Below are 27,132 nucleotides of genomic sequence, written 5' to 3' on the forward strand. Positions count from 1 at the left end.
ATAAATAAACAGGGGAGCAAACTTAGAAACTGGAGGTACAAGGGGACTTGGAGTCTTAAGTTCTGCATTCCCTAAAGGATAACTTGCAAGTTGAGTTGGTGGTAAGGAAAGCAAATGCAATGTCATTTTGAAAGCTCTAGAGTATAAGAGCAATGATGTGATGTCAGTCCGCACTTGGAGTATTGTGATAGTTTTGGGCTCCTTATCTAAGAAGAGTTGTGCTGGCATTGTAAGATGTTTTCAAGAATGATCCTAGGAATGAAAGGGTTAATATGTTAGGAGTATTTGATGGTTTGGGGCCTGTGCTTGCTGGAGTTTAGAAGAATGAGAGGAATCTCGTTAAAACCCACCAAATATTGCAAGGCCTAGATAGAGGGAATGCGGAGAAGATACTTCCAATAGTGGAAGTCTGGGACCAGAGGGCACAGCCTCAGAGTAGATGGATGTACCTTGAGAACAGATGTGGAGGAATTTCTTTAACTGGGGGGTAGTGAATCTGTGGAATTTATTGCCACCTGGAGGCCAAATCGTTGGGTATATTTAACATGGAGGTTGATCGGTTCTTTATTAGTAAGGGTGTCAAAGGAAGTCAGGAAAATGGATTTGAGAAAATCAGCCATGATGGAATAGCAGTGCAGACTCGATGGGACAAATGGCCTAATTTGTTAAAGAAGAAAAACTAGCACACTGCAGGAAACAAAAGGAATTCTTCTGGTAAGTTGAGTTTCTGTTAAACATCTACCTCTCTTGCAGGTACTTCCATCTGAACTTACCCTGATCCACAACTTGAGGAAGCTGCTCTCCAATGATTGGGTAAGATGTGTTCAGTAAGGATTGTGATATGGTGTGATTACCCTGGCACGTCCTGGTTTGGGAACAGGGTCCTCAGCCACTGGGACCTCTGCCTGTGCCTTGACTGTTCCATGTTGCAGCCTCTGTGAGCAATAGTTGTTATATTTTATCCTCAAGATTAAAGATTTGTTTTATTTGTCATATGTACACAGAAACATACAGTGAAATGCATCAATGACCAACATAGTCCGAGGATTGTATTAAGCAGCCCACAGAAGTCACCATGCTTCTAGCATGCCCACAACTTACTAACCCTAACCTGTACAGCAAGGAAACCGGAGCCCCTGGAGGAAACCCACACGGTCACGAGGGGAACATAGAAACTCAATACATACAGTGGCAGGAATTGAACCACGTTCATTGGCACTGCAAACTGTTACGCTACTGTTCTGTCCAATTGACTAGACAGCCCTCTGCTCGGGACCAGCCGGAACTAATTGTTCTACAGGAGACCAACCCTTCCCACTGTCAACTGGGGACTGAGGTGGCTGTTGACCTGACTTCTTGCCTCTTACCCAATCATCGCAAAGAAGCGAGCACTCCTTGACTTACAATTCGGAGGATAGAGCACAGCACCCACTGTGCTGGTGGGCATTTTTCTGTATGAGAGGTAAAATATCCCCAAGGCTGATCTGTCTCCCTCGACCTTTCGGTCTGTGACAAGCTGCCAGATCTTCAGATTCATTGATTGGTAACCCTCACCAGTGTGCCATTGAAAACATCTGGATGCATCACATCTTGGTGTGGCCACTGCTCTGCCTGTGACCTCAAGAAACTGCTGACAATTAAGAACACAGCTCAGTCCATCAGAGAAACCTCTGTGGACACCTCAGGGAAAACAATGAGCATAATTAAGATCTCCTCCCGCCATAGACGTGCACCATGTGGCACCAACATAGCATTCCTACAACTCACTGACCCAATGGAATGAGAGAGGGAACTGGAGCGCCCCAGCAAACCCATGTGGTCATGGGGAGAATGTACAAACTCCTTACACAGAGTGGCAGGAAGTGTCACCACATGGCGACACTTGGGCAATCCTCACTGATTTGATTTTATACAAATGATACATTTCACTGAATGTTTCAATGTGCTTGTTGTGGCCCTTGACCCAATCTTACAGCTAATACTGTAATAGAGTTGAACTAACCACTACACTACCCTGCTGGGAGATCATCTTTTAAAGCAAAGTCCATGCAGGAGTCTGATAACAGCTGGATTCAACCTTGAACCCAATGGTACATGTTCTCAAACTTTCGCATCTTCTGCCTGATGGGAGAGAGAAAAGAAAATGACAATTTGGGAGAAGATTCCTGGTTACTTTGCAGGTTTACTAAGGCAGTGGGAAGTATAGGCGGAATCAGTGAGGGAAGGTTGGTTTCTATGATGGACAGGGCTGCCTCAATAATTCTGCAAATTCTTGCGACCTCAGGCAGAGCAGTTGCCCTACCAAGTTTTGCTATAGCGCGTCTGTAAAGATTGGTGACATTGCACCCACCTTCAGTTTGTCTGCATGTCCAGCCCGGCCCTGGGGATCTGTGCGATAATGACCTTTGTTCTGCAGGCTGGTGGAGCTGTGGTTACGACCCTGACCCAGACCGGAGCGCTGGGAGCCTCTCAGCTGTCCCACCTGCCCCACGAGCTGCTGAGGAAGGTGAGTCACAGCGAGGTGTCGGTACACAAAGACAGCTGTTGAGAAGGCTTCAGGAGATACAAAAGATGCTGAAATCTGGAGAAAAACACTGCACTTGAGAGACTCAGCAAGTTTAGTCAGAGGATGACATGAATGATTGAGGTTTCAGTCCAGATGAAGGGTATCAACCAAAAGCATTGACTGTCTATATCCCTCCACGGATGCTGCCTGACTCGCTAAGTTCCTACGCCACTTTAGAACATAAAACATTACAGCACAATACAACTCTAATATTAATCAAACTCTTCCCTCCTACACAACCCTCCATATTTTTAATCATAGGAGATTCTCGTATTCCCTTAATGTTTCTGCCTCTACCTCCACTTCTAGCACATTCACCACTCTGTGAAGGAAGAAACATTATCTCTGACATCTTTGCTATAATTTCATCCAATCACTGTAAAATTGACCCCCTCATATTAGACACTTCCACCCTGGGGGGAAAAGTCTCTGGCATCTGCTCTGTCTATGACTCTCTTCTTATACACCTCTAACAAGTCACCTTTCATCATCCCCTGCTCCAGAGACGAAAAACACTAGCTCACTCAACCTGTCCTCACGACATGCTCTCTAATCCAGGGATCTCCCTAAAGCTTCCACATCCTGTCAATGTGAGGGTGACTAGAACTGAACACAACGTTCCAAGTGTGGTCTAACCAAGATATAGAGCTGCAACATTACCTCATGGCTCTTGTATTCAATCCTCCAAATAATGAAGGCCAACACACCACACGCCTTCTTACCACCCTACTTCCTTGCAGTATCTAGAACAGGTCTGTCACTGTATAATACCAGGGTATGGTACAGATGGGAATTGGCCTGTCACTGTGTAACAGCAGGATACAGTACTGGTGGGGATGGGTCTGTCACTGTATAACACCAGGATACAGTACCAGTAGGGATGGGTCTGTTGCTGACAATATCCAGCAGGAGTCTTCTCATTGATTGTGCTGTGAGTTAATGGAATTGAGTTTTAGTGCCACCTCCTGTTTATCAATTTGTCCCATAAACACAATTCTGATGAAGTGCACTGAAGGATTACGTTCATCTGTTTGTGTTGCCCTCTCTCAGGATGGCTTTGATGCCCTGGACCCTTTTGTTCCAATTCAAGTGACGAAATACAGCCAGAAAGAGTTTGAGAGCTGCTACCAGTACTACATTGACCGCAAGTGGATTCAACACGAGAAAGGTAATTGTTTGACCACTGGTACACCCTATCCTTGTTTCATGCGGGGGGATAGGTTCCTCGCAGTCGACGCGTAATGTGAATAATTATTTAAATGGAGAAAATGGGGATGTATTCTGGAGGGCTTCCTAAATGTTTTATCTGTAATTTATTCACATTTTCATACCAATACAACACAAAAGCAGTACCACAAGGCAACATTCGTATTATATTTCAACAATTTAAGGTAATATTCAACGTAATAAATCATAGAAAGTTAACATACTAGGGTGTACAGTACTCGCCAACAGTGGCAGGTGTGTTCACTCTGGGAGATGAGTGGTTGTTGTGGTTGGGCAGCTTTACATGAATGAGGTGGATGGTTGTGTGTCGTCAGGATCATCAAGGACAGCAAGGGGTGAAGGAAGACTCACAAAACTCTCAGTACTGCCAGCAGCAGGAGATGACACAGGTTTGAAGAAAGTGGTGAGGGTGGTTTGCTTGGCAGCATTTTGTTTTCCAGCATAAATTTGCTTGTAGGGGAGAAGGCTTGACTGCAGGGAACGACTGAAATGCTGACTCCATTCTAAACTTGGGTCCATGTCCATTGCCATTTGTGCCAAGTGTTCCGCAGCCTTAAAAAGTTCTGCCAGTTGCTTCACCGTAAAATCCCTCACCTGCAACTCAACACTTTCCTCTTCATTGTTATCACCTTCAGTCTGAGTTAAACGTAGAAGATCATCCACACTTAATTCTTCACCATGAGAATCCCGGAGTTCTACCCCGTCAGCAGTCTTGAGGTCTGAGAATCCTTCCCCACCAACTTTACGCTTGGCCACACAATCCTGGACAGCTGCAGTGAAGGCAGGAAACCCCTTGAAGGTGTGCACACACTCCACCCAAATTGATTTCCAAGCTCCATTGAGAGCGGAAGACCTGACCTCTTTCCAGGATTCATCAATGTTGATGGCATGTCTGATGTTGAAGGACTTCCACCATTCCCTCACTGTTCGTAAACTCCTGGGATTTTCAAAATTGTCTGTTGCTTGCAGCATCTGAGAGATAGTTTGCCGTAAAAAATACGCCTTGAACGTAGATATCACACCTTGGTCGAGTGGTAGGATGAATGCTGTCCAAATGTTTAGGATGGGCTGGTGCATTGTCAAGCAAGAAAACAAAGGCAAGATTCTGTTCCCAGCAGTAGTGTTCATTCTCAGCAAAGTGATTAGCAAACCAGTCTTCAAAGATTCAACCAGTGACCCATGCTTTCTTGTTAGCTGCCCAGTGGACAGGAAGCATATTCTTACTCAAACCCTTAAGAGCATGGGGGTTTAGTGAATGGTAAACTAAGAGAGGCTTCATCTTACAGTCTCCTTCGGCATTGGAACACATAAGCAAAATCATTCTATTCTTTGCTGCCTTGAAACCTGATGCAGTTTTTTCATTCTTACTTATGCATTTCGGCATACGCTTCCAAAAAAGCCCAGTCTTGTCTGCATTAAACACCTGCTTTGGTGTGATGCCTAACCCAACTATCATAGCCCGCAACTGCACAGGGTAGCGTTCAGCAGCTTCGTGGTCAGCACTAACTTGCTCACCACGCACAGCTAAATTGTGAAGCCTGTGACGATTAACAAACTTAGAAAACCATCCCCTACTTCATAGATAGATAGATAGATACTTTATTCATCCCCATGGGGAAATTCAACTTTTTTTCCAATGTCCCATACACTTGTTGTAGCAAAACTAATAACATACAATACTTAACTCAGTAAAAAAATATGATATGCATCTAAATCACTATCTCAAAAAGCATTAATAATAGCTTTTAAAAAGTTCTTAAGTCCTGGCGGTTGAATTGTAAAGCCTAATGGCATTGGGGAGTATTGACCTCTTCATCCTGTCTGAGGAGCATTGCATCGATAGTAACCTGTCGCTGAAACTGCTTCTCTGTCTCTGGATGGTGCTATGTAGAGGATGTTCAGAGTTTTCCATAATTGACCGTAGCCTACTCAGCGCCCTTCGCTCAGCTACCGATGTTAAACTCTCCAGTACTTTGCCCACGACAGAGCCTGCCTTCCTTACCAGCTTATTAAGACCTGAGGCGTCCCTCTTCTTAATGCTTCCTCCCCAACACGCCACCACAAAGAAGAGGGCGCTCTCCACAACTGACCTATAGAACATCTTCAGCATCTCACTACAGACATTGAATGACGCCAACCTTCTTAGGAAGTACAGTCGACTCTGTGCCTTCCTGCACAAGGCATCTGTGTTGGCAGTCCAGTCTAGCTTCTCGTCTAACTGTACTCCCAGATACTTGTAGGTCTTAACCTGCTCCACACATAACAAGGGGAGTTGTGTATAGGAGCAAAGAGGTCCTTCTGCAGTTGTATAGGGCCCTGGTGAGACCCCACCTGGAGTATTGTGTTCAGTCTTTGTCTCCAAATTTGAGGAAGGACATTCTTGCTATTGAGGGAGTGCAGCATAGGTTCACGAGGTTAATTCCAGGGATGGCGGGACTGTCATATGTTGAAAGATTGGAGCGACTGGGCTTGTATACACTGGAATTTAGAAGGATGAGAGGGGATCTTATTGAAACATATAAGATTACTAAGGGATTGGGCACTCTAGAGCCAGGAAACATGTCACCGATGTTGGGGGGAGTCCAGAACCAGAGGCCACAGTTTAAGAATAAGGGGTGGGCCATTTAGAACAGAGTTCAGGAAAAACTTTTTCACCCAGAGAGTTGTGGATCTATGGAATGCTCTGCCTCAGAAGGCAGTGGAGGCCAATTCTCTGGATGCTTTCAAGAAAGAGATAGATAGAGCTCTTAAAGCTAGCGGGGTCAAGGGATATGGGGAGAAGGCAGGAACGGGGTACTGATTGTGGATGATCAGCCATGATCACATTGAATGGTGGTGCTGGCTCAAAGGGCCGAATGGCCTACTCCTGCACCTATTGTCTATTACTTGCATTAAAGCTAACAATATCACTTGACACTTCGTCACTGGCCTCTGAACAAAGGTGGCCATAAATTTCCAAAGATGATCGGAACTAAGTGTTGTTTCATGCACAATGTACAAACTCAACATTTTCTCCATTTTTGTCATAATCGGGTTACGCACTTTGGTAACAATCTTTGAAGACACTTGTGATGAATCAATCACTGCACTTTTTATTTTCTCAGCATTTTTCTTTATGTTTCTGATCGTGGACTCACCCAGGCCAAAGTATCATCCCAGAGCTGTGTTACCTGTTTATAATTTCCAACTTTTTTTCAAGTGTTAAAGCAGTTCTCTGCTGCTTGGCTGATGGCCCAGGACTTGACGCTTAGGAGACATAGTTAGATATTTCAAGCACAAAATCCCTGCACCGTAGGTAGAAACAACAACAGTTTAAGAGCGCAAGATTGCACATCCACACCTTGCCAAAGCCAATGTGAGACTGGCGGGAGTGAGACTGTGGCATGCGCACGTGACTTGTTTTGGCGGGAAAGCAGGGCTCCTCGCATAACTGTGAGTTTTGGACGCATATAAGGAGGTGTTGGTAGAAATAGGTTCCTCGCATAACTGTGAATCCGCATAGTCTGTAGACGCATATAACAAAGAGAATGTGTACTGAGAACACCCCATAACCTGTCACTTCCCCTTCACCAGCTGCTCACACTTTGTCCTTGACTGTTGCGGAGCTCTGTGTTATTCCTCTTCCTCTGTCTGGCCACAGAGTTCATCAGCCTTCTTGGCCCTTTCCCAGACAACCTCCCTTCTCTTCCCCACCCCCCATGTGCCTCCCACCACAATCTTACTCTTCGGTTTCTCTCCTTCTTTCTGTCTCTCTCTCCTTGCCCTACCTCTCTCACTCTCCCCCCCCCCCCCCCCCATTGATTCAAATCCCTTTGTGAGGCTGCCTCACTCTGCTTGTCCCACCCTTGTGTTACACAGGGGATTTGGTCCCACTTCTGGAGAGTCTCTAACACATCCCTGCCTGTAGTGGGGAGAGGAGGGGTGTTCTCTTCCCTCACCCCTCAACGGCATGACTAACCATTCTCTCTCTCTCTCTCTCTCTCTCTCCACAGCTCTCACGGAAGAGGGTAAGCAGGAGCTGATCTTCCTCAGCAACTACAACCCAGGGACCTTTGACAGGATCTGCGGTCCCCTCTGAGTACTGGCACCTCCCTTCGCACCAAGCTCTTCTTCCAACACCACACCCGCCCACCCCCAAGTTGAATGGAAGACATTGTGAATGGACACCCTGAGTCCAACACATTTTGCTCCAGGCAAACATGGTGCCAGTCTCTCTGACATAAGGTCATGTTTCTGCTTTGCAAATGAGTGCCTGTGTGCTTGAGCATTGTTATCAGTCTGTGTCTGAAGGCGAGGTTGGTTGGGGGAATTCCACATCAAGTCCGACAGAATACAAAGCAATCAAGAACACAAGTCAAAAATGGAGGGGAGGAACATCGAACTGCGAATTCAGCCACCTACTCCAGCAATCTGAAATTTGTGTGTTTTCTGTCTGTACTGGAAGCTGTGGGTATTTTTAATGAGCATTGATCATTAAAACAGCAGATTTAACTGCCCTGTCTTAACATGCGTCTCCCTATGAAGGGGTTTGCAGCCATAACACTGGGGTACAGTACTGGTGTGAACAAATCTGTCACTGTCAAACACCAGGAAATGGTTCTGCTGGGGTTGAATCCGTCACTGTATTACACCGGGTGTACAGTACTAGCAGAGATAAATCTGTCACTGGGAAATGGTACTGCTGGGGACAAGTCCATCACTGTATAACACTGGGAGGGTCAGGTCTGTTGTACAATACTGTTGGGGATTAATCTGTCACTGTGTAACACCAGGAAAAGGTACTGGTGGGGACAAATCTGTGGCTGTGTAACATCGGGGTACAGTACTGGTAGGGATGGGTCTGTCACTATAATACTGGGGTACAGTACCGGTGGGGACGGGTCTGTCACTGTATAACACCGGGGTACAGTACTGGTGGGGATGGGTCTGTCACTGTATAACACTGGGGTACAGTACTGGTGGGGACGGGTCTGTCACTGCATAACAGTGAGATACAGTACAGGTGTGGACCGATATGTCACTGTATAACACCGGGGTACGGTACTGGTGGGGACAGATCTGTCACTGTATAACACTGGGGTACGGTACCGGTGGGGACGGGTCTGTCACTGTATAACACTGGGGTACAGTACCGGTGGGGACGGGTCTGTCACTGTATAACACCAGGGTATGGTACTGGTGGGGACTGGTCTGTCACTGTATAACACCAGGGTACGGTACCAATAGGGACGAGTCTGTCATAGTATAACACCAGGGTGCGGAGCTGATGGGGATGGGTCTGTCATTGTATTACTCTGGTGTATAGTACTGGTGGGGGTGGTGATGGAGCTGACTGCGTCTACAGCTTCTTTTCATCCTGTGCATTGGAGCCTCCATACCAGGCAGTGATACAACCAGTCAGAATGCTCTCCACTGTACATCTATGGAGATTTGCTGACAAACTGAATCTCCTCAAGCTCCTAATGAAATATAGCTACTGACATGCCGTCTTCACAATTGCAACAATATGTTGGGCCCAAGATACAGTACTATGCAAAAATCTAGGCACATATACATAGCTAGGATGCCTGAGACTTTTGCATAGTACTGCAGTAATTTTATGTATTGCACTGTTCTATTGCTCCAAAAAATAAAAATTTGATGATGCGTGAGTGATGATAAACCTGATTCTGATATGGGCCTCTATTGTGGACTGAGAGTGGGAAGGGGGCAGGGAGAGGAGAATCATAGTTGAGAAAAGGTGGTAGAGAGGATGGAGCAGGAAGCAGCAGAGAGACGTTCTGTAATGATCAATAAACCAATTGCTTGGAATCAAATGACCTTGCCTGGTGCCAATCTCCACCCCAGCACTCCTCTGCCAACTGTCCCACACCTCTTCTGCAGTGCTCCACCCTCACTATTCCAAACATTGTTTGTTCCAACCAGATTTACAAACCCGCTCTCTGCTCCACGTTGACAAATACAGTCTTAGACACCCTGCCTATATGTATCAGTGCCTAAGGCTTTTGCGCAGATCTTCAGAGATGTTGAAACCCAGTAACTTGAAATTGCTCACTCTTTCCACTGCTGATGAGGACTAGTGTGTGTTCCTTGACTTTCCCTTTGTAAGGTTCACAATCAATTATGCTGTCTTACTGATGTTGACTTTGAGGTGGTTCCAGTCAACTATATCACTCCTGTATGCCTCCTCATCGCCATCTTAGTTGTGTTATTGGCAAGTTTATAGATGGAGTTTGGGTTGTCCTGCGCCACACAGTCTTGGGTAGAGAGTTGGGCAGTGGGCTAAGCACACACCCTTGAGGTATGCCTGTGTTGATAGTTAGCAAGAAGGTGTTGTTACCAATCTACTCTGTGATGATGAATTTGAAACAAAAATGGGAGACGATAATTGGGCTGTGTTAATTGTCTTCACAGACTGGAGTGTCTCTGAATTTGTAGTCTGGTGTGTGAGAGATTTTTTTCAGCCAGTTTAAATATATCAGAAACTCATCAGCCAAGGGGGCCCTGGATTTTCTGTCACAGATGCAATAGCTTTGGCTCAACGATTCCATGCAGATCACAGTGTCCACTCCCCAGGTCACCAAGTCTTTAGTGAAGCTGAATTTGTTGTATATACTGAGCTTGTTAGGTAGTATCTGTGGGAAGAACCTGTCCGTGTTTTGGGTAATAAGCTCTGCTGTAGATGAACAATGCTGTAGATGGAGGCAAGTCAACAAGAATTGGGTAGGTAAAAATGAGGAGGATTGTCTTCAATCCTAATGAAAGATGGAATGGGTTTCAAAAGCATACTTTTGAAAAATCCATATGCTGGAATCTGGAGCAACACACAAGATGCTGAAGACATGCACTGCGTCAGGCGGCATCTGTGAAGGAGAGGCATGGATAGACTTGACCCAAAATGTTGGCTGTTCATTTTCCTCCACAGATGTCTCCTGTACTGCTGAGTTCTTGTCACACAATGTGTTGACCCCTCTGATGACACACTACAACTCATGTTCTCAGTATTAATTAATTATTTTTCTATCTGGATTGATTGTATTCTTTTGCACCCTTGTTGTTTGTCCGTCTATGTTTTTCATTGATTCCGTTGTGATGCTTTGTTCTGTGAATGCTTGCAAGTAAATTAATCTCAGGGTAGTATATGGCGACAGAAACGTATTTTGATAATAAATTTACTTAGAATGGCTATTTGCGCATTACGACTGCGGGAACAGGAACTTTGCTGCTCCATTTTATAGCCCGGATGTCAATTGATGTGACACAGTGGACCTTTAACCTTCCTTTCTCTTAGTACAGCCCATCGGAGATCCTGAAGCGCATGTGTTCGCGCCTGCGGGAATAGGCGGGGCTTTAGGGCACGTGATAATCTCACATCCAATCGGCCGCGAGCGGTGTCAATGAGTGACGAGCATGGCAGCCAATAGAGGAGCCGAGGCGTGCAGTTATGCGCAGCTGGCTGGCGTTGCGGCACGTGATAGAAAAACATCCAATCTGTCATGAATGTTGGGTGTGAGTGACGCTCGAGTAAGCCAATGGGAATAGAGGGGCGGACGTTTGCGAGGGGTTAGCGGTCGGCGGCCTGGATCGCAGCGCAGTTTAGCGTCGCTTCCCTGAGCGAGTCTTGGACGCAGCTGATGGGTGGCGTGGGCCGGGAGGTGCTGACGCTGCAGCTCGGCCACTACACCAACTTCGTGGGCACCCACTGGTGGAACATCCAAGTGAGTAGCAGCTCCCGGACAGGGGCCGTTACCATGGAGATTTGCCCTCCCATCGGGGGTCGGGTGGGTCGAGAAGGGCGAAGGTGAGCTCAGAGAGGATAGATAGTGTTAGGAGGAGAGGCTGGAAGGGTCAAGCATCAGGTGAGTTGGTAGGATTAGGGGAGGGCATCAGGGTGGTGAGGAGGTGGCCAAGCCTTAAGGAGTTGTGGGCAATGAGGGACCACAGCCAACTCGTGGGCAATGAGGAGAGGGAGGAAATAGGACATTTGAAGGAGTGAGGTGAGGTGGAAGAACAACCTAAATCAGGGCGGGTAGTGTGGATGGGCTGTTGGAGAGATGAGACTAGGGCTGAGGGGGAGGCGAAGGCGGAGGGACCGGGATCCGGGGCTGGGGGAGGCGGAGGCGGAGGGACCGGGATCCGGGGCTGAGGGGGAGGCGGAGGCGGAGGGACCGGGATCCGGGGCTGAGGGGGAGGCGTAGGGACCGGGATCCGGGGCTGAGGGGGAGGCGGAGGGACCGGGATCCGGGGCTGAGGGGGAGGCGGAGGCGGAGGGACCGGGATCCGGGGCTGAGGGGGAGGCGGAGGGACCGGGATCCGGGGCTGAGGGGGAGGCGGAGGGACCGGGATCCGGGGCTGAGGGGGAGGCGGAGGGACCGGGATCCCGGGGCTGAGGGGGAGGCGTAGGGACCGGGATCCCGGGGCTGAGGGGGAGGCGTAGGGACCGGGATCCCGGGGCTGAGGGGGAGGCGGAGGGACCGGGATCCCGGGGCTGAGGGGGAGGCGGAGGGACCGGGATCCGGGGCTGAGGGGGAGGCGGAGGGACCGGGATCCGGGGCTGAGGGGGAGGCGTAGGGACCGGGATCCCGGGGCTGAGGGGGAGGCGTAGGGACCGGGATCCCGGGGCTGAGGGGGAGGCGTAGGGACCGGGATCCCGGGGCTGAGGGGGAGGCGGAGGGACCGGGATCCCGGGGCTGAGGGGGAGGCGGAGGGACCGGGATCCGGGGCTGAGGGGGAGGCGGAGGGACCGGGATCCGGGGCTGAGGGGGAGGCGTAGGGACCGGGATCCCGGGGCTGAGGGGGAGGCGTAGGGACCGGGATCCCGGGGCTGAGGGGGAGGCGGAGGGACCGGGATCCCGGGGCTGAGGGGGAGGCGGAGGGACCGGGATCCGGGGCTGAGTGGGAGGCCGAGGGACCAGAATTCGCTGGGATGGGGTTTGGAGGAGGAGGCGGTGGTGGAGGGTCCGAGGGTGGGGGTCCAAGACTTGATGGAGGCTCAAAGAAGGTGTCTCCTGTATCTGAAGTGGGGTAGGACTGAGCCACAGGAAGAGTAAAGAGAAAGAAGTGGGTATTGGAGGAGAGAGGAGCACAAGCTGGGATGGATTGAGAAAATGAACTAGTCGTGGTCTTTACATTGATAAATGACGCGCTGACCCCATCAAGAGTCCAACTGTGTGACCGATAATTCTGTCTCCTTCAAGGATGCTGCCTTGTGCTATGATTCAGATCGCAGTGACACATACTCCGAGATCAACAACAATGTCCTTTTCCGTGAGGGGCAGACACTGCGAGGCCAACCCACCTACACTCCTCGCCTCATTCTCGTGGACCTCAAAGGTACGCCAGCAATCCGTTTCTGCTTAACTCCCATCTGAGACAGATCTCCCAGCCAGAGTGCCAATGAAGTGAGCATTGAGCTTTCCGAGTACAGCCCTCTGATCAGGGCGGCCTAAGATGCCCCATCTCGAAGGTAAAAAAAGCCTGCAGAGAAGCAAATCTCTCAGTTAATGACACAGCCTCTGGGCTGCTGTTATATTTGTTTCCAGTCACTAGTGACATCTACAATACTGGCAGTAAGGAGTGGTAATATCTTTGAGATTAATTTTAACCCTGATTTATATGACATTAATCTTGTTTTGCAACAGTGCAGTTGAAAAATTACTCTAAAAACTGCAAACATAAACAGTGCAAAGAAAAATAATAATGTTTATGGGTTCAGAAATCTGATGGCAGCGGGGAAGAAACTGCTTCTGAATCAGTGATTGCGGGTCTTCAAGCTCCTGTACCTCCTCCCTATATGGTAGTAACAAAAGCAGAGTTCTTATGACAGCTAAGCAGAAGGGATTCTGCAGATTCTGAAGATGTCATCGATGATGGGGAGAGTTGTGCCCATGACCACACAAAATTCTATAAAGTCCAGGGTAGCGCACACAAAATACAGGAAGAACTCTGCAGGTCAGGCAGCATCCATAGAGAAGAATAAAGAGTCAAATGTTTTGGATTGAGACCCTTTGTGCTGAAATCCATCATCAGGACAGTCCTGATGAAAAGAGTCTGCCAAAAATGTTGACTCTTTATTCCTTTCCATAGATACTGCCTGACCTGCTGAGTTCTTCTTGCATTTTGTGTGTGTTACTCAGTCATTATAATGTCAGATACACTGAACTATCATTTTTCTGGCTGTATATGATAGATAGATAGATACTTTATTCATCCCCATGGGGAAATTCAACTTTTTTTTCCAATGTCCCATACACTTGTTGTAGCAAAACTAATTACATACAATACTTAACTCAGTAAAAAAAATATGATATGCATCTAAATCACTATCTCAAAAAGCATTAATAATAGCTTTTAAAAAGTTCTTAAGTCCTGGCGGTAGAATAGACTGGGAGGGTGAAGATATATGCTGTGAGATACTGAGGAAGGGTGAGATTCCACCAGTTGTGATCAGAGATCAAGACTAGAAGGGAAGGGGCAAGAAGTTTGGGGGGGGGGGGTGAAAGGAGTACTCACTGGCAGGTGGGTGGGGGGGGGGGGAGTGTTGTTCCTGTGATGGAGCTGGCTGTGTCTACAACATTCTGGAGTCTTGATCCTGTGGATTGGTGCCTCCATATCAGACAGTGATAAACCGTACATCTGTAGCACTTTGTAAGAAACTTTGGTAATATGACAAATTTTCTCACACTCCTACCAAATTCTCTTGTGGAACTTGTTTTGTGTATCTAAGTTGTGCAAATTAAGTGGAACCCTGAGCAGTTGTAATGATCTTCACTACAAGCTTATTGGTGACTGCCTCTTGACATCACAGAAAATAATACAGCACAGGAACAGGCCCTTTGGCCCACAACATTCTGCTGAAATCATTAAGCACCTGATGAAACGAAATCCTTCTGCCTACACAGTGCTCATATTGCTCCATTCCCGGCACAGCCACATATCTAAGAGCCTCTTAAATGCCTCTGTCACATTTGCCTCCACTACCACCCATAGCAGCCTGTTCAAGCACCCACCACTCTCTGTATAAATAAAACTCTTTCAACTTGCCTCTCTGTCACCTTAGGCACACACCATCTAGCATCTGACGTTCTGCCCCTGGGGAGAAATATTTCGGCAGTCCACTCTTATCTGTGCCTCTCATAATCTTATACCTGGTCTCCCCTCAGTTCTTGCTGCTCCAGAGAAAACAAGTCAAATTTGTTATAGCTCATGCATTCTAATCCAGGCAGCTTTTCCTGTAATGGGGCAGTGTTGTACTGCAGTAGTCTGACCAGTGCATTCAGTCTTTGTCACAGTGTGATGACGGGCTCTAAGATAATGAGGACCACTCCACAGAGACGTTTCCATCGCTGCCTTTGGCACTTGTACATCGCCCAGTCATTGCTGAGGACAGGGAGATTGTTGAAACAGCTTTCTTTGTCTCCTGCATTGGATCCATTGATTGTATCAGAACTCGTCTCTAACACTTACACAGTGAACACTGAGGCAGTTTGGTGCCTCTGTTTAGATACACCTGCTGGTGCTCCTGGCATGCTTTTCTGTAGTGTTTACCAACACGACAATGATTCCCTGACTCAGTGAGTCACAAAGTTCAATAGGTACATTAACATAATGTCGTATTTGAAGGTACCTAAAAAAGTCATTATGTTCTAGGCCATGTTTGTCCTGTAAGGATTGGAAACTTTGTAATACTCTTTTCTGTGTAAATGAGAGATAGGTTGTAAGACCTTTCTTTATCCATAGTTCAAATCTTTTATCTACTCTGTTGGGAAGAAATTCGGTATTATATGTACACCATCTAAAAAGTTTTAGCATGTTATTAATTCCACATGAATTAGCCACCTTCTGCCATACTTTTAATGTAAGATTTATCCAGCTGTTTTTAGACTTTTCCAATTGGGCTATCAATCCTTTGTCTGCTATTGAGGCCTGCAGAGGAAAACTGTCAATCAATCCAAATTCTATTTCCTTCCATCTAGCCTTATATTCCTTATTACACCAGTATAACAGAGGGGTTATCTGTGAAGCATAAAAATAATTTCTCAAGCAAGGAAGTGCCATACCTCCTCCTTCCTTCCCTAACTGTAAGGTGTTAAATCGAATTCTAGGTTTCTTTCTTTGCCAGATAAAACGGGAAATCCATTTGTCCCATTCCCTGAATTGATTATCGTCCACCTCTACAGGTAAAGCAATAGGTACATTTAATGTCAGAGAAATGTTTACAATATACATCCTGACATTCTAGTCGGGGATTGAGCTCTGCAATGATAACCATGTTTGAACTACGTGTTCAGAGTCAGGTTTATAATTACTGACGTGCGTTGGGCAACTTGTGCAGCAGCAGCACAGTGCAAGACATTTTAAAAAATCAAATTAAGTAAATAGTGCAGAAAGAGCTGAATAATGAGGTAGGGTTCACGGATTCACACATTTTTCAGAAATCTGATGGCAGAGGGGAAGAAGTCGATCCTAAAAGGTTGAGTGCATGTTTTTAGGCTCCTGTGCCTCCTCCCTGATGGTAGTAATGAGAAGGGTGCATGTCCTAGGTAGGGTCCTTCATGAAGGATACAGCCTTCTTGAGGCATCGCCATTTGCATATGTCTTTAATGTTGGGGAGGCCCATGGTGGAGCTTGCTGAGTTTGTAACTTCCTGTAGCTTTTCCGATCCCATGCATTGGATCCAACACACCAGCCAGATTGCTCTCCACAGTACATCTGTAGAAATTTGGTGACATACCCAACTCCTCAAACTTGGAATGAAATATAGCCACTGTTATGCCTTCTTTGTGATTGCATCAGGATAGAATCTCAAGAGATGTGGGAACTGCTCACCCTTTCCAATGCTGGCCCCTCAATGAGGACTGGTTTATGTTCCCTCGACTTCTGTCATGACATATTCAGTTGTGACTCTGTCTTCATGCATGTGCTTCTCAATGTGATAGAGTCCCTGATGTGAAAGCATATACAAGGACTATACTGTTTGTATTTTAGTTTGGGAGGACTATATCAGGCAGGCTATATGGAAACATTGAACAGTATCCATGGAAAGAGAAACTGTTTACAATTTAGTTTGGAAGGCCCTTAATTTTGACAGCAGCACAAACCGCAGCCTCTCTCTCTATGGATGCTACCTGACCTGCTGAGTGTCTCATTTCTTTTTTTCCGGTTCTCGCGTCAACAGCTTTATCCTTCAGGGCTCCACCATCCAGATTCTAGTGGTGCAGCTGATGGCCTACTGGGTGGAGGCTAACGGCCTTGCCTTGTGTGTTACAGGGAGTCTGAGCAGCTTGAAGCAGGAAGGAGATCTGTATGGAGTCAGCCAGGTCGAACCTGCACTAGCATGGTAAGGATTGGAGCCTGTTGGCCCTGCTGGAGCCCTGGGTTTGCTCTACAGGCCCAGGTTGCTTAAATACATCGTCCCTTTTGGGGCATAGGCCACCAAAGTCCTCTGCCCTGGGCCAGTCTTTCAAGTTGTCCCAGCTATAAACCATCTTCAAAGATCCTTCCTCTCCCAGGTCTTTGGAGTTTCTGTAGCTCTAGATCTTTACAGGATGGGATTGCTGGCTCCATGTCCAACCTCCTCCTCCCACAGCCATTCTTGGGATATTCATAGCAGAATTTTGCTTTGGGTGAATGTTCTGTGGGCCGGCTCAGTACAGTCATTAATGGTCTCCCATTATAGGGTCAAAGAGAGGTACCAGTATGCATCACGTTACTTTCACACGGAATGGGGACGGTGTTGCTTTATAGCGCCGGCAATCGTAAGATCGGGGTCATCTGCTGCTGCTGTCTCGGGTTTGTAAGTTTTCCCTGTGACTTGGGCTTTCTCGAGGTGCTTCATTTTCTTAAAGGTGTACGGGATAGGATTGGAAAATCCGAACCTGGTGGGGCTGGAAGTGTGGCGACGCTTGTGGACTGACCCCAGCACATCCTCGTACTGTGTTGGTTGTAAATGCAAACATTGCCTTTCACTGTGTGTCTCGATGTACATGTGATAAATCTTGTTTAGATTGATGGGATGTTTGAGAATGTTATGTTCAGGGTGACGGGCAGGTTACGTACGGGAAGAGATGACTCCATTTGGATCATCGGTAAGCTTTTATCTGTACACCTGAGTGCGCGTCCTGTTGGGAGGCTAAGCCTGTTACTTGCAAGTGGGAATCCAGTGAGCACCCCATGTTTGAAAGTAATTGTCCCTTTTCCGTGATCTTACTGTGGTTGGCTCTGAGGGAACGGGGGTGTCGTGGCCGACTGGGAGGGAGAGCTGTGAGGGCCAGCACTTCAGCAGCTGAACAACACTTCTTATCCCGCTATCTCGGCCCCAAGACCTATCAGTGGAGGACCTTTGTGCAGCCTCTGAGGAGGACTGTGTGGTGTTACAGTAAAAAAAAATCACTTGCCCTGTTCTATTTTCCCCTTTTAATCCAGGAACGGGAGTCTGACTGTGCACAAAGAGGATCCAGTGACAAAGAACCAGTTTCTGCAGCAACTCAACAGGCTGGGTGTAAGTGTCTTGTTTTTCACTGTTTGGCCATCAGGTGGCACCGTGAGTCCATCGATCAGAGTTTATTTTTATTCAGTGATACAGCGTGGGCACAGCCCCTTCCAGCCCAACAAGCCTGTGCTGCCCGGTGTCGTTAGAAACCAGAGCACCTAGAGGAAACCCACTGGGAGAGCGCATAGACGGCTGACTCACATTAAATGCTGCTGCTGAGGCCTCTGTTGGACAGAGCTAACCATGGATATTGCATCCTAGATAACTAAATACACGAGCCTGGGCAGTACGATATGGAGAGCAAGCTATTGGCCATGTAGCAAGCTCCGCTCTCCGCGCATCTGATGAACCCAAAGGAACGGCAGAGACTGACACAGTTTGGCACCAGAAATGTCACAGGAGTTGCCAGTCAGTGTTGAACTCAATGTAGGGCTGCCTTAGGGAGTCCAGCTCTAGATTTTTCCTCGGGGTTTACTCCTGAAGCCTTCCCCATGAGTGGGTATAGCTGCAAGGCAGCGAAGGTTTGAGATCAGAGTTTTCCTCCTCCCGATGAGCTGCCAGCCACGGCTGACAAGCCCCATCTACCTGAAGCGACTGGTTTTAAAGCGCCAGTAGCCCACGTTCACCCCTCTGTCACTAGAAACGGTTCTGCCAGGCTCAGTAGCTAAGCCACGTGGAAAGGGCCAGAAGCCGGATGGACTTGGTTGTCAGAGGCTGTTTGAAGCGCACGTCACTGGGAGCATTTAATAGATAGTGGGAGAAGGTCCCATTACCACCCCCAGCTACAACAACCTCAAGGATTTAGGATATAACAGTGTTAAACTAACCACTGAACTACCATGGTTGCAACTTGGTTGTTAGCCAGTACAACTGGCACGTCCATTCTTGGAGCAGTTTGTTGCATAGCTTGCAGTCAAGTGTGGAATAGTCATACCCTATATTAAAAAAAAGGCCCTTTAGCCCAATAAGTCCATGCTACCCCTCAACTCCTCATTTCCATCAACTTCTCCCAGATTCTCGCATTCATCTACACACAAGGTGCAGTTAGCCTACCATCCCATATGGATTGGGATGGAGGAGGAAATTGGTGTATCCTAGAGGAAAACTGTACAGTCACACAAGCTCCATGCACCGGAGGTTGGGATCAAACTCTGGTCCTGGGGCTGTGAGGAGTGACTTCTCGTTCTGCATTGTTGCTCACTCGATTACAGGGGTGTGTTAGAGCCACCTTCGTGGTTCATTTGCCATGCAGGAAGCTCCTCCGTCACCCCGGCACTTACACCGTCAGCTCGTACCTCACGGTGGTCAGAGGAAGTAAAGAGGCACTTTTATTCCAGCACAACCCTGGTTGCACTTCCCTGATCCATGGTTTGGGGTAGCATCAGAGGCCCCGTTAGCTGCTCAGAGTGCAGTCTCTGTATAACCCACCCAACCTGCTCCTGAGATCACCCATGTCAAGGTGCAAGGATACATGGCCCAGGAATTCAGAGAAGTCAGATTTCTTCATCCAAAGAGCAGTGAACCTATGGAAATCTCTATCACAGAAGGTAGTAGAAGAGGAGTGAAATATGTTCAGGGTATTGAACTGAGTTCTACAGGACTTGAAAAAACAGGGATGGCAGTGAATTTGGATGATCAGCCATAATGGTATCGTACAGTCAAATCAAGGGTATTGCCAAGTACGGTGCGGTACAGGAACAAGTGGTGGGGATTCTTGCTAATAAAAGACCATAGGACGCAGGAGCAGAATTGGGTCATTTGGTGCATCGAGTTTGTTTGGCCATTCAATCATGGCTGATTTAGTTTCCTTCTCAACCCCATCCTATAGCATTTGTCATCTTTGCACATCAAGAACCTATCAACCTCTGCCTTAAATATAACCAATGACAGCCTCCAGAGCTATCTGTGACAATGAACCACCCTCTGGCTAAAGAAATTCCTCCTCATCTCTGTCCTAACTGGACTATTGGAAACATCCTCTCCATGTCTACTCATCAAGGCCTTTCAATATTCCATAGGTTTTAATGAGGTTCCTCTCTATTCACTAAATTCCAGTGCGAACAGGCCCAGAACCATCAAATGTTCATCACGTATTAGCCCTATCATTCCTGGGATCAATCTCATGAACCTCCTGTGGAGCTTCTCCAGTGCCAGCACATCCTCTGTTAGATATGTGGCCCAAAGCCCACCAACTGTGGACTAGCAGTGACAGGTGACAGGAGGGGTATGCCTGTGACGTACTTTGCAGCCTCTTGCATTGGAATTGCCCTACCAGACCGTGATACAGGGTGCTTCTATTTTCTGTGCTTCTGTACAAGGCAGATTCCTCTTCATTCATATTATGTTGTCTTTCCACAGGCTGAGGCACACAGTGAAAATGTCACCTCAACAACAGCCCAAGGAGCAGAAAGTGAGTGCCACCTGTCCTATGATATTGGTCGCTTCTCCACCTTGCCCCAATATCCACTTCTCACCCACTCTGACCATGTTTATTTTGTCAGGGTCTGTGTCTGAGAGAACCTTCGACCTGGCTCAGGGTGCCCAGCGCTTGGAGAACAGTGTGAGGGTCTGGTCAGACTATCTTGGGGTACACCTGCATCCAAAGACCATCTCTCTCGTCCAACAGTATAACCACAACAGGTGAGTGACAGGTGCATACGCCCTAGTAGACACAGCCTGATCCATCAGAGTGCCAAGCTGACCCTGGTTTTTCCTTTAACATGCACAGCACTTCCAATTGCTTTGAAGCATTTGGGTTTGGTGAGAAGCTCCTTCGTGATCCAGTGTTCTTAGATGACTTTGAAGACCGCCTCCACTTTTACATTGAGGAATGTGACTACCTGCAGGTACCTGGGTGCATGCAGGAGGGATAGAAGGCAGATGAAACCATTCCTGCTAACAAATGGTTGGATAAGAACAGAGGAAAAGCAGCGAGATACTACTCCCTTCCATTAACTAAAAGAGAAAAACATTGTATAGAGATTAACATCAGGCTTCCAGGTTAATTTGGTGATGTGTTCCAATAAGATCACTTCTCAGTGTTCTTTTTTCCAGTGTGAAAAGACACTATCTGTTCAGTCTTATTGGTTTCGTATTGGTGTGGACAGTTTTATATTGTATAACACTGGCCTACAGTACTGGTGGGGACAGGTGGGTCGCTGTATAACACCTGGGTAAAATATTGGTGGGGTAAGATATCACTGTGTAACACCGGGGTACAATACCAGTGGGGACAGCTCTGTTAGCCGTTTAACACCGGGGTACGGTACCGGTGGGGACGGGTCTGTCACTGTATAACACTGGGGTACGGTACCGGTGGGGACGGGTCTGTGACTGTGTAACACTGGGGTATGGTACCGGTGGGGACGGGTCTGTCACTGTACAACACCGGGGTACGGTACCGGTGGGGACGGGTCTGTCACTGCATAACACCGGGGTACGGTACCGGTGGGGACGGGTCTGTCACTGTGTAACACTGGGGTACGGTACCAGTGGGGATGGGTCTGTCACTGTACAACACCGGGGTACGGTACTGCTGGGGACGGGTCTGTCACTGTGTAACACTGGGGTACGGTACCGGTGGGGAAGGGTCTGTGACTGCGTAACACTGGGGTACGGTACCGGTGGGGACGGGTCTGTGACTGCGTAACACTGGGGTACGGTACCGGTGGGGACGGGTCTGTCACTGCGTAACACTGGGGTACGGTACCGGTGGGGACGGGTCTGTCACTGTGTAACACCGGGGTACGGTACCGGTGGGGACGGGTCTGTGACTGTGTAACACTGGGGTACGGTACCGGTGGGGACGGGTCTGTGACTGTGTAACACTGGGGTACGGTACCAGTGTGGATGGGTCTAATTATTCAACTTGTTTGACTGACATTGCCTCAGAAGGGAAGTGTAACTCCGTTCATAACGGTGCAGGTTAGGATCCTGTTGCTTGTTACTGACGGATGGTGTGTTTCGTTACCAGGGCTTCCAGGTGCTTTGTGACCTGCAGGATGGCTTTGCTGGCCTTGCCACCAAGGTGGTGGAGCTGTTACACGATGAATATGGAGGGAAAGCCATTTTCACCTGTGGCTTTGCACCCACAAGCTACTTGGACACGGTGAGAGGAGGGCTGAGCAGAGGCACTAGTAACTGCCCCACCCACCAGGGTCCCCTAACCACGCAATGGACTGCAACCACTCCCCCTTCCAATCTGTGCAAACCTGGCAAATTAGAGTTTGCCCTTTTGCTCCTGAGCTATCAAGCACCCACTGACTTCTACCTGTCTTATTCTCCCCACAGATTCTACCTCTCACCCACACATAAGGGGTAACTTAGTGGCCAGTTAAACCTCGCTGACCCACACACACAAAAATTAACATGTCACCCACCTGCCAATTGGCAACAGGAAAGAAAAGACTGAAAATCTGAAGGAAACCAGTACAAAGTACAGTCCCATAATCACGTAAATGTCAGAATATTGGAAAGATCTTTTTATGTGAATACAAGGAGGGTGACCGCACGAACTCAGCCCTTCTGTAGAGAGTGACCACCGACCGGGTCTGAGTGCACTGATCCAGCTGCTGACTGTCAGTCCCAGTGGGCAGCCAGACTCCCTCTGCATTCAGTTCAATGTCACATGGCAATCATTGTTCGCTGGCGCCATCTTACTGACCTTATCGTGTGTGTCTTTGGAATTTGGAGCACTCGGATGAAACTCGCGCAGTCACAGGGAGAACATACAAGCTCCTTACACTTTTAACTGTTGGCACTGTAAAGCATTACACTAATAGCTAGACTACTGTCCCTCTCAGTTGATGTTGGGTTAAACTTGTGGTAAATCCAGTTTGTTAACCAAGGGATGATTAAGGGATATTGGAAAAAGAGTGAGATTACATTACATGGGCTGAACAGCCTGTTCCTGTATAACAGGTTTGAGGGGCTGAGTGGTCTGGTGCCTTCGTATCCTTTACTGGAGGCTCACTGTGGGGTGGGGTCATGCACTCTGCGATGCCCGGGGGTCTCTGAACACTGGCTGTGATTGGTTCTGCAGGGTTCCATGGCCACCGTCTACCGTCTGCTCAACTCCGTCATGGGTATCGTGCACCTGTCCAGCCGCAGCTCTGCCTTCTGCCCCATGTCGCTGGACAGCAGCTTCCTGAGGCGCAAGCAGATGACCCCAATCCTTTTCCCACATGTCATCTATGACGTGAGTATCTCCAGGCAGGAGGGGTGGTGTTGGACAGGGTGTGGAGGGGCATGGGCAGTGACCAGCGATGTGAAGCAGGGCACAAGGGTAATGATTGGGGGGGTGGTGGTGATGGAGAGGGCCACTTTTGGACAAGGTGTGTAGATGCAGTGAAGGACGGGCTAGAGGGTGATGGTTACTTGCCTAGCTCGCGTCTGGTGTAAGAGGTGCTGGAGTGGGGCCCCAGCTCTCCACACATGCTAGGGATCGGCAGACTGTCAAAGCCCTGTAGCCGAGCAGCCCTTCTGTCTAAGGGAACCCACCCTCCAACACAGAATGCCATCAGACACTTGCAGTCAGCATTTGGAGGAGCAGGAACGAGGGTCTGCACTGGATTTGGTCCCTCATCCCAGCTGGAGACCGAGCCCGTTCCCGAGGAGTTCACACACAACGTGGTCATCCTGCTGGACCAGAAGTCTTCACTCACCTCTGCTTTTCTCCCAACAGGCATCCCTCAGTTATCACAGCAGCGCGCTGTTGGCTACAGCTTTGGAGACTCTGAGCGTCCCGTACAGACTACAATCTAATGCCCTGTCACTTACGCAGCTGACCAACGCACTCACTGTCTCCGGCAGGAAGGTGAGGCACCCCCGAGACTTCATACTGAAGGTGGGATTCGGGGGCCATTGTGAGAGGGAGAGTGAGAAGTAGGTTGGGAATGTGAAGAGGAGGGGAGGGTTCACAGACCACAGTGAGTGGGTCAGTGTGGATGTGATCTGAGCCAGGCACTGGAATGCAGTAGGTGCCTCGCTGAAGGGAGGTGCAGACCCAATCCCTTGTCCCATGCTCCTTCACCAATAGATGGGGGTCCACTTACCTGTAAGTGAATCAACTTGTGTTCCTGCTGTCACAGCCAGGACCCCACCCTTACCCCGCCAACCTTCGCAGGAAGGAACAAGCTATGGCTGCCTGCCCGATTATGGTCTCACTGGGATGTTCTGTGGGTGAATGGGGTCAGATGCTACCCGAAGGTATTGCTGTTGGGAAGCAGCCTCCATCCTGGCACTGAACTGGGTCTGTCTCCGGCAGGTGGTCACTGCGTCTGCTGCCGTCCCCTTCGCCATGCGGAGCACCGACACTCTCCCGGACGTCTTGGCCGAACAACATGCCGCATCACCGTGGACACCACTGACCCCCTGTGGCGAGGTTAACGCTCAGTGCTTCGCCCAGTCTGTGGTGTTGCGAGGAGTCAGCAGGGAGCAACAAGTCGGGTGGGTATGGGTCGCCTTCTGCACAGGCTTGCAATTCTGGGCACACCACGCCTTGGATTACAGTTGGGGAGGGGAGAATGAGTCTAGGGTGCCCCTAAGGAGTTGAACACCCGAACACGAGGTTCGGAGGTATCTGCACTCGGTTATCATCAGGCAGCAATCAATGTCATACACTGTTCTGACAGACGTACGAGAGAGGTCTCAGTACCTCCAGGCCCCTCACCCAAACCTGCTGCTTCAGTGAAGAGCTGAGAGCAACAGGTGCTGGAGTGGCCGACCCACCAGGGGGCTAGAGTTCAGCTGCCAGAGACAACGATGCACAAAGTCTGCTCGCTGTCCAGTCTCACACAGTATGTACTTGAGCTGTTGCTCTGCACTCGTGTTTTTACAGTGATCGACTTGTTCTCACGGGTACTGTGCCTGACTGTACTGTTATGTAGGGTGGTTCCATACCCCGGTGTTATACAGTGACAGACCAGTCCCCACCAGTACCATACCCCAGTGTTATACAGTGACAGACCCATCCCCACCGGTACCGTACCCCGGTGTTATACAGTGACAGACCCATCCCCACCGGTACCGTACCCCGGTGTTATACAGTGACAGACCCGTCCCCACCGGTACTGTACCCCGGTGTTATACAGTGACAGACCCGTCCCCACCGGTACCGTACCCCGGTGTTATACAGTGACAGACCCATACCCTGGTGTTATACAGCGTCAATATTGCGACCCCCACCCCTCCCGAATATCATCATTTTGGGGGTTCCACGGCTGTGTTAATCAGTGTTAAGATTGAAATTTAGTTAGTACAGTTGTCCAGAAATTACACCATAAGAAATGTTTGCATCATGAATCTGCCTGTATCTCTTTCTCTCAGTAACCTTCCACCGGGGGCGAAAGGACCCTCCATTTTACACAGCTGTCCAACAGGAGAGGAGGTCCTTGATACATTCCTGCAACACCACTTCCCAGCTGCAGTGAGGTATGTGAGTGGCAAACACTTTTGTACACAGGAAGCAGACACAAAAAGATCAAAGATGGTAGTGGCAAAAAATGTCACCATACTTTGACGTTTGAGTGAAAGGGTGTGGGTTCATTACTTTGTAATGTGAGTGGGAAGGGGTTTGGTCAATTGGGAAGTGAGCAGCAACAGGTTTGGGAATATGTAGTCCTTGGTGGATGAAAAGGCAGAGAGAATGGGAAATGGTTCTGTCCTTTGGGGATGCATACAAGGGTGTACAGTGTGATGTTGACTGGTGACCCTGTTCTCTCTCTCCTCAGAGCTGTCCATCTTGTTCAGACCCCATGTAAAGTGACTACACCGTATCCACAGATTTTCTCAGACTCCTTCAACAAATGGGGGCAGCTGGTGGGAGGTCATTTCTCCTCGAGAAATGGTGAGTGCAATGCAGTGGGGATCCAGTCTGGCGTCGGACTGCTGCGTGTGGGGAGGGTTGGATTTACTTTGGGCTGCTCCAGAGATCGTGGGGGTTATCAGATGAGGTACCCTTGGTGAACATCCTTCTGTCTGTCCACAGCTGTGGAGAGCATCCCCGTGTTGAGTGCACTGCAGAGCACGGCCACCACCTATCATGGCCTACACGCCCTGTACCACGAAGTCAGTCGCCTCAACCTGCAGCGATTTAGCACCTTCTTCAACGCAGGCCCAGAGCTGGATGACTTCAGAGAGGCCCTTGAGGAGCTGAGGACCCTGGCCCAGTGCTACAGACTGAACTTTGAGCTGGACGATTTGGATGATGACTCTGATGAGGAATAAAGACTTGCAGTAGCGGTGACCCAGGACTGTGTCTATGCTCCTACATGTGAGAGTGGGAGCCTCATCCTGCCCCACACCTGCAAATGTGGTGGTGGGGGGATGTGGCGTGGTGCCTCCTCCCACCCAGTATGCTGACTGGGGAGCTTGAGCGTGTGCGATGGACGTGGGCACTTTCAGACCCAAGCTGGGGACTAGAAGCATGTGGTTGAGAGCATTGTTGAATCCCCACACGTGTGGTTAGTGGTGGCAGGGATTCCCTTTGCAGGGGCTGAATTTTGAGATCCCCCACTCCCAGCCTCACTGGTGGCGTGGGGGAGAGAGAAAGATGAGAGATGGCAGGTTAGGAGTATTTGTTTCTCTTGTGTGGCGTCTGAGCAAAGAAGCTATTTTTGCAGGATTTACTGCTGATTTATCGATGAAACAACATTGAAATAAAGTCTCACCCTTTTGGGCTGATCTTAACAACCATGGACAATGTCTTGCTCAGCAACTGCACAGAGCAGTGTCCCACCCACCTCGAGTCCCCGCGCGCACTCCCAGTTTCCACATGGTGTTGGGGAGAGTTTCACTCAGCTTACCCTTCTTTACCCTGCAGACTGTTGTAGGGCTGTATCCCCTGGTG

General features: G+C 48.7%; 2 protein-coding genes across 3 annotated transcripts in view; both read left to right on the plus strand.

Moving 5' to 3' along the window:
- The window catches only part of dap3 (death associated protein 3), a 44,261-nt gene extending 35,977 nt beyond the window's left edge, over nucleotides 1-8,284 (plus strand). For both annotated transcript variants that reach the window (XM_073061221.1, XM_073061222.1), the window contains 4 exons: nucleotides 754-813; nucleotides 2,417-2,506; nucleotides 3,617-3,734; nucleotides 7,786-8,284. In XM_073061221.1, the coding sequence (XP_072917322.1) occupies nucleotides 754-813; nucleotides 2,417-2,506; nucleotides 3,617-3,734; nucleotides 7,786-7,871 (354 nt within the window). In that variant the 3' untranslated portion in view covers nucleotides 7,872-8,284. The remainder of the gene's footprint in view (nucleotides 1-753; nucleotides 814-2,416; nucleotides 2,507-3,616; nucleotides 3,735-7,785) is intronic.
- A 3,057-nt stretch (nucleotides 8,285-11,341) lies between these two features.
- On the plus strand, nucleotides 11,342-26,975 carry msto1 (misato mitochondrial distribution and morphology regulator 1). The gene is made up of 14 exons (XM_073061219.1): nucleotides 11,342-11,511; nucleotides 12,991-13,126; nucleotides 17,063-17,132; nucleotides 18,218-18,293; nucleotides 20,643-20,694; nucleotides 20,786-20,924; nucleotides 21,013-21,130; nucleotides 22,258-22,392; nucleotides 23,326-23,481; nucleotides 23,968-24,099; nucleotides 24,550-24,731; nucleotides 25,611-25,715; nucleotides 26,015-26,130; nucleotides 26,272-26,975. The coding sequence occupies exons 1-14, from the start codon at nucleotides 11,428-11,430 to the stop codon at nucleotides 26,508-26,510; spliced, it is 1,740 nt and encodes a 579-aa protein (XP_072917320.1). The 5' UTR covers nucleotides 11,342-11,427; the 3' UTR covers nucleotides 26,511-26,975.
- The last annotated feature ends 157 nt before the right edge of the window (nucleotides 26,976-27,132 follow it).

Source organism: Hemitrygon akajei, chromosome 11 (assembly GCF_048418815.1).
Source record: "Hemitrygon akajei chromosome 11, sHemAka1.3, whole genome shotgun sequence".
Classification (NCBI taxonomy): Eukaryota; Metazoa; Chordata; class Chondrichthyes; order Myliobatiformes; family Dasyatidae; genus Hemitrygon; species Hemitrygon akajei.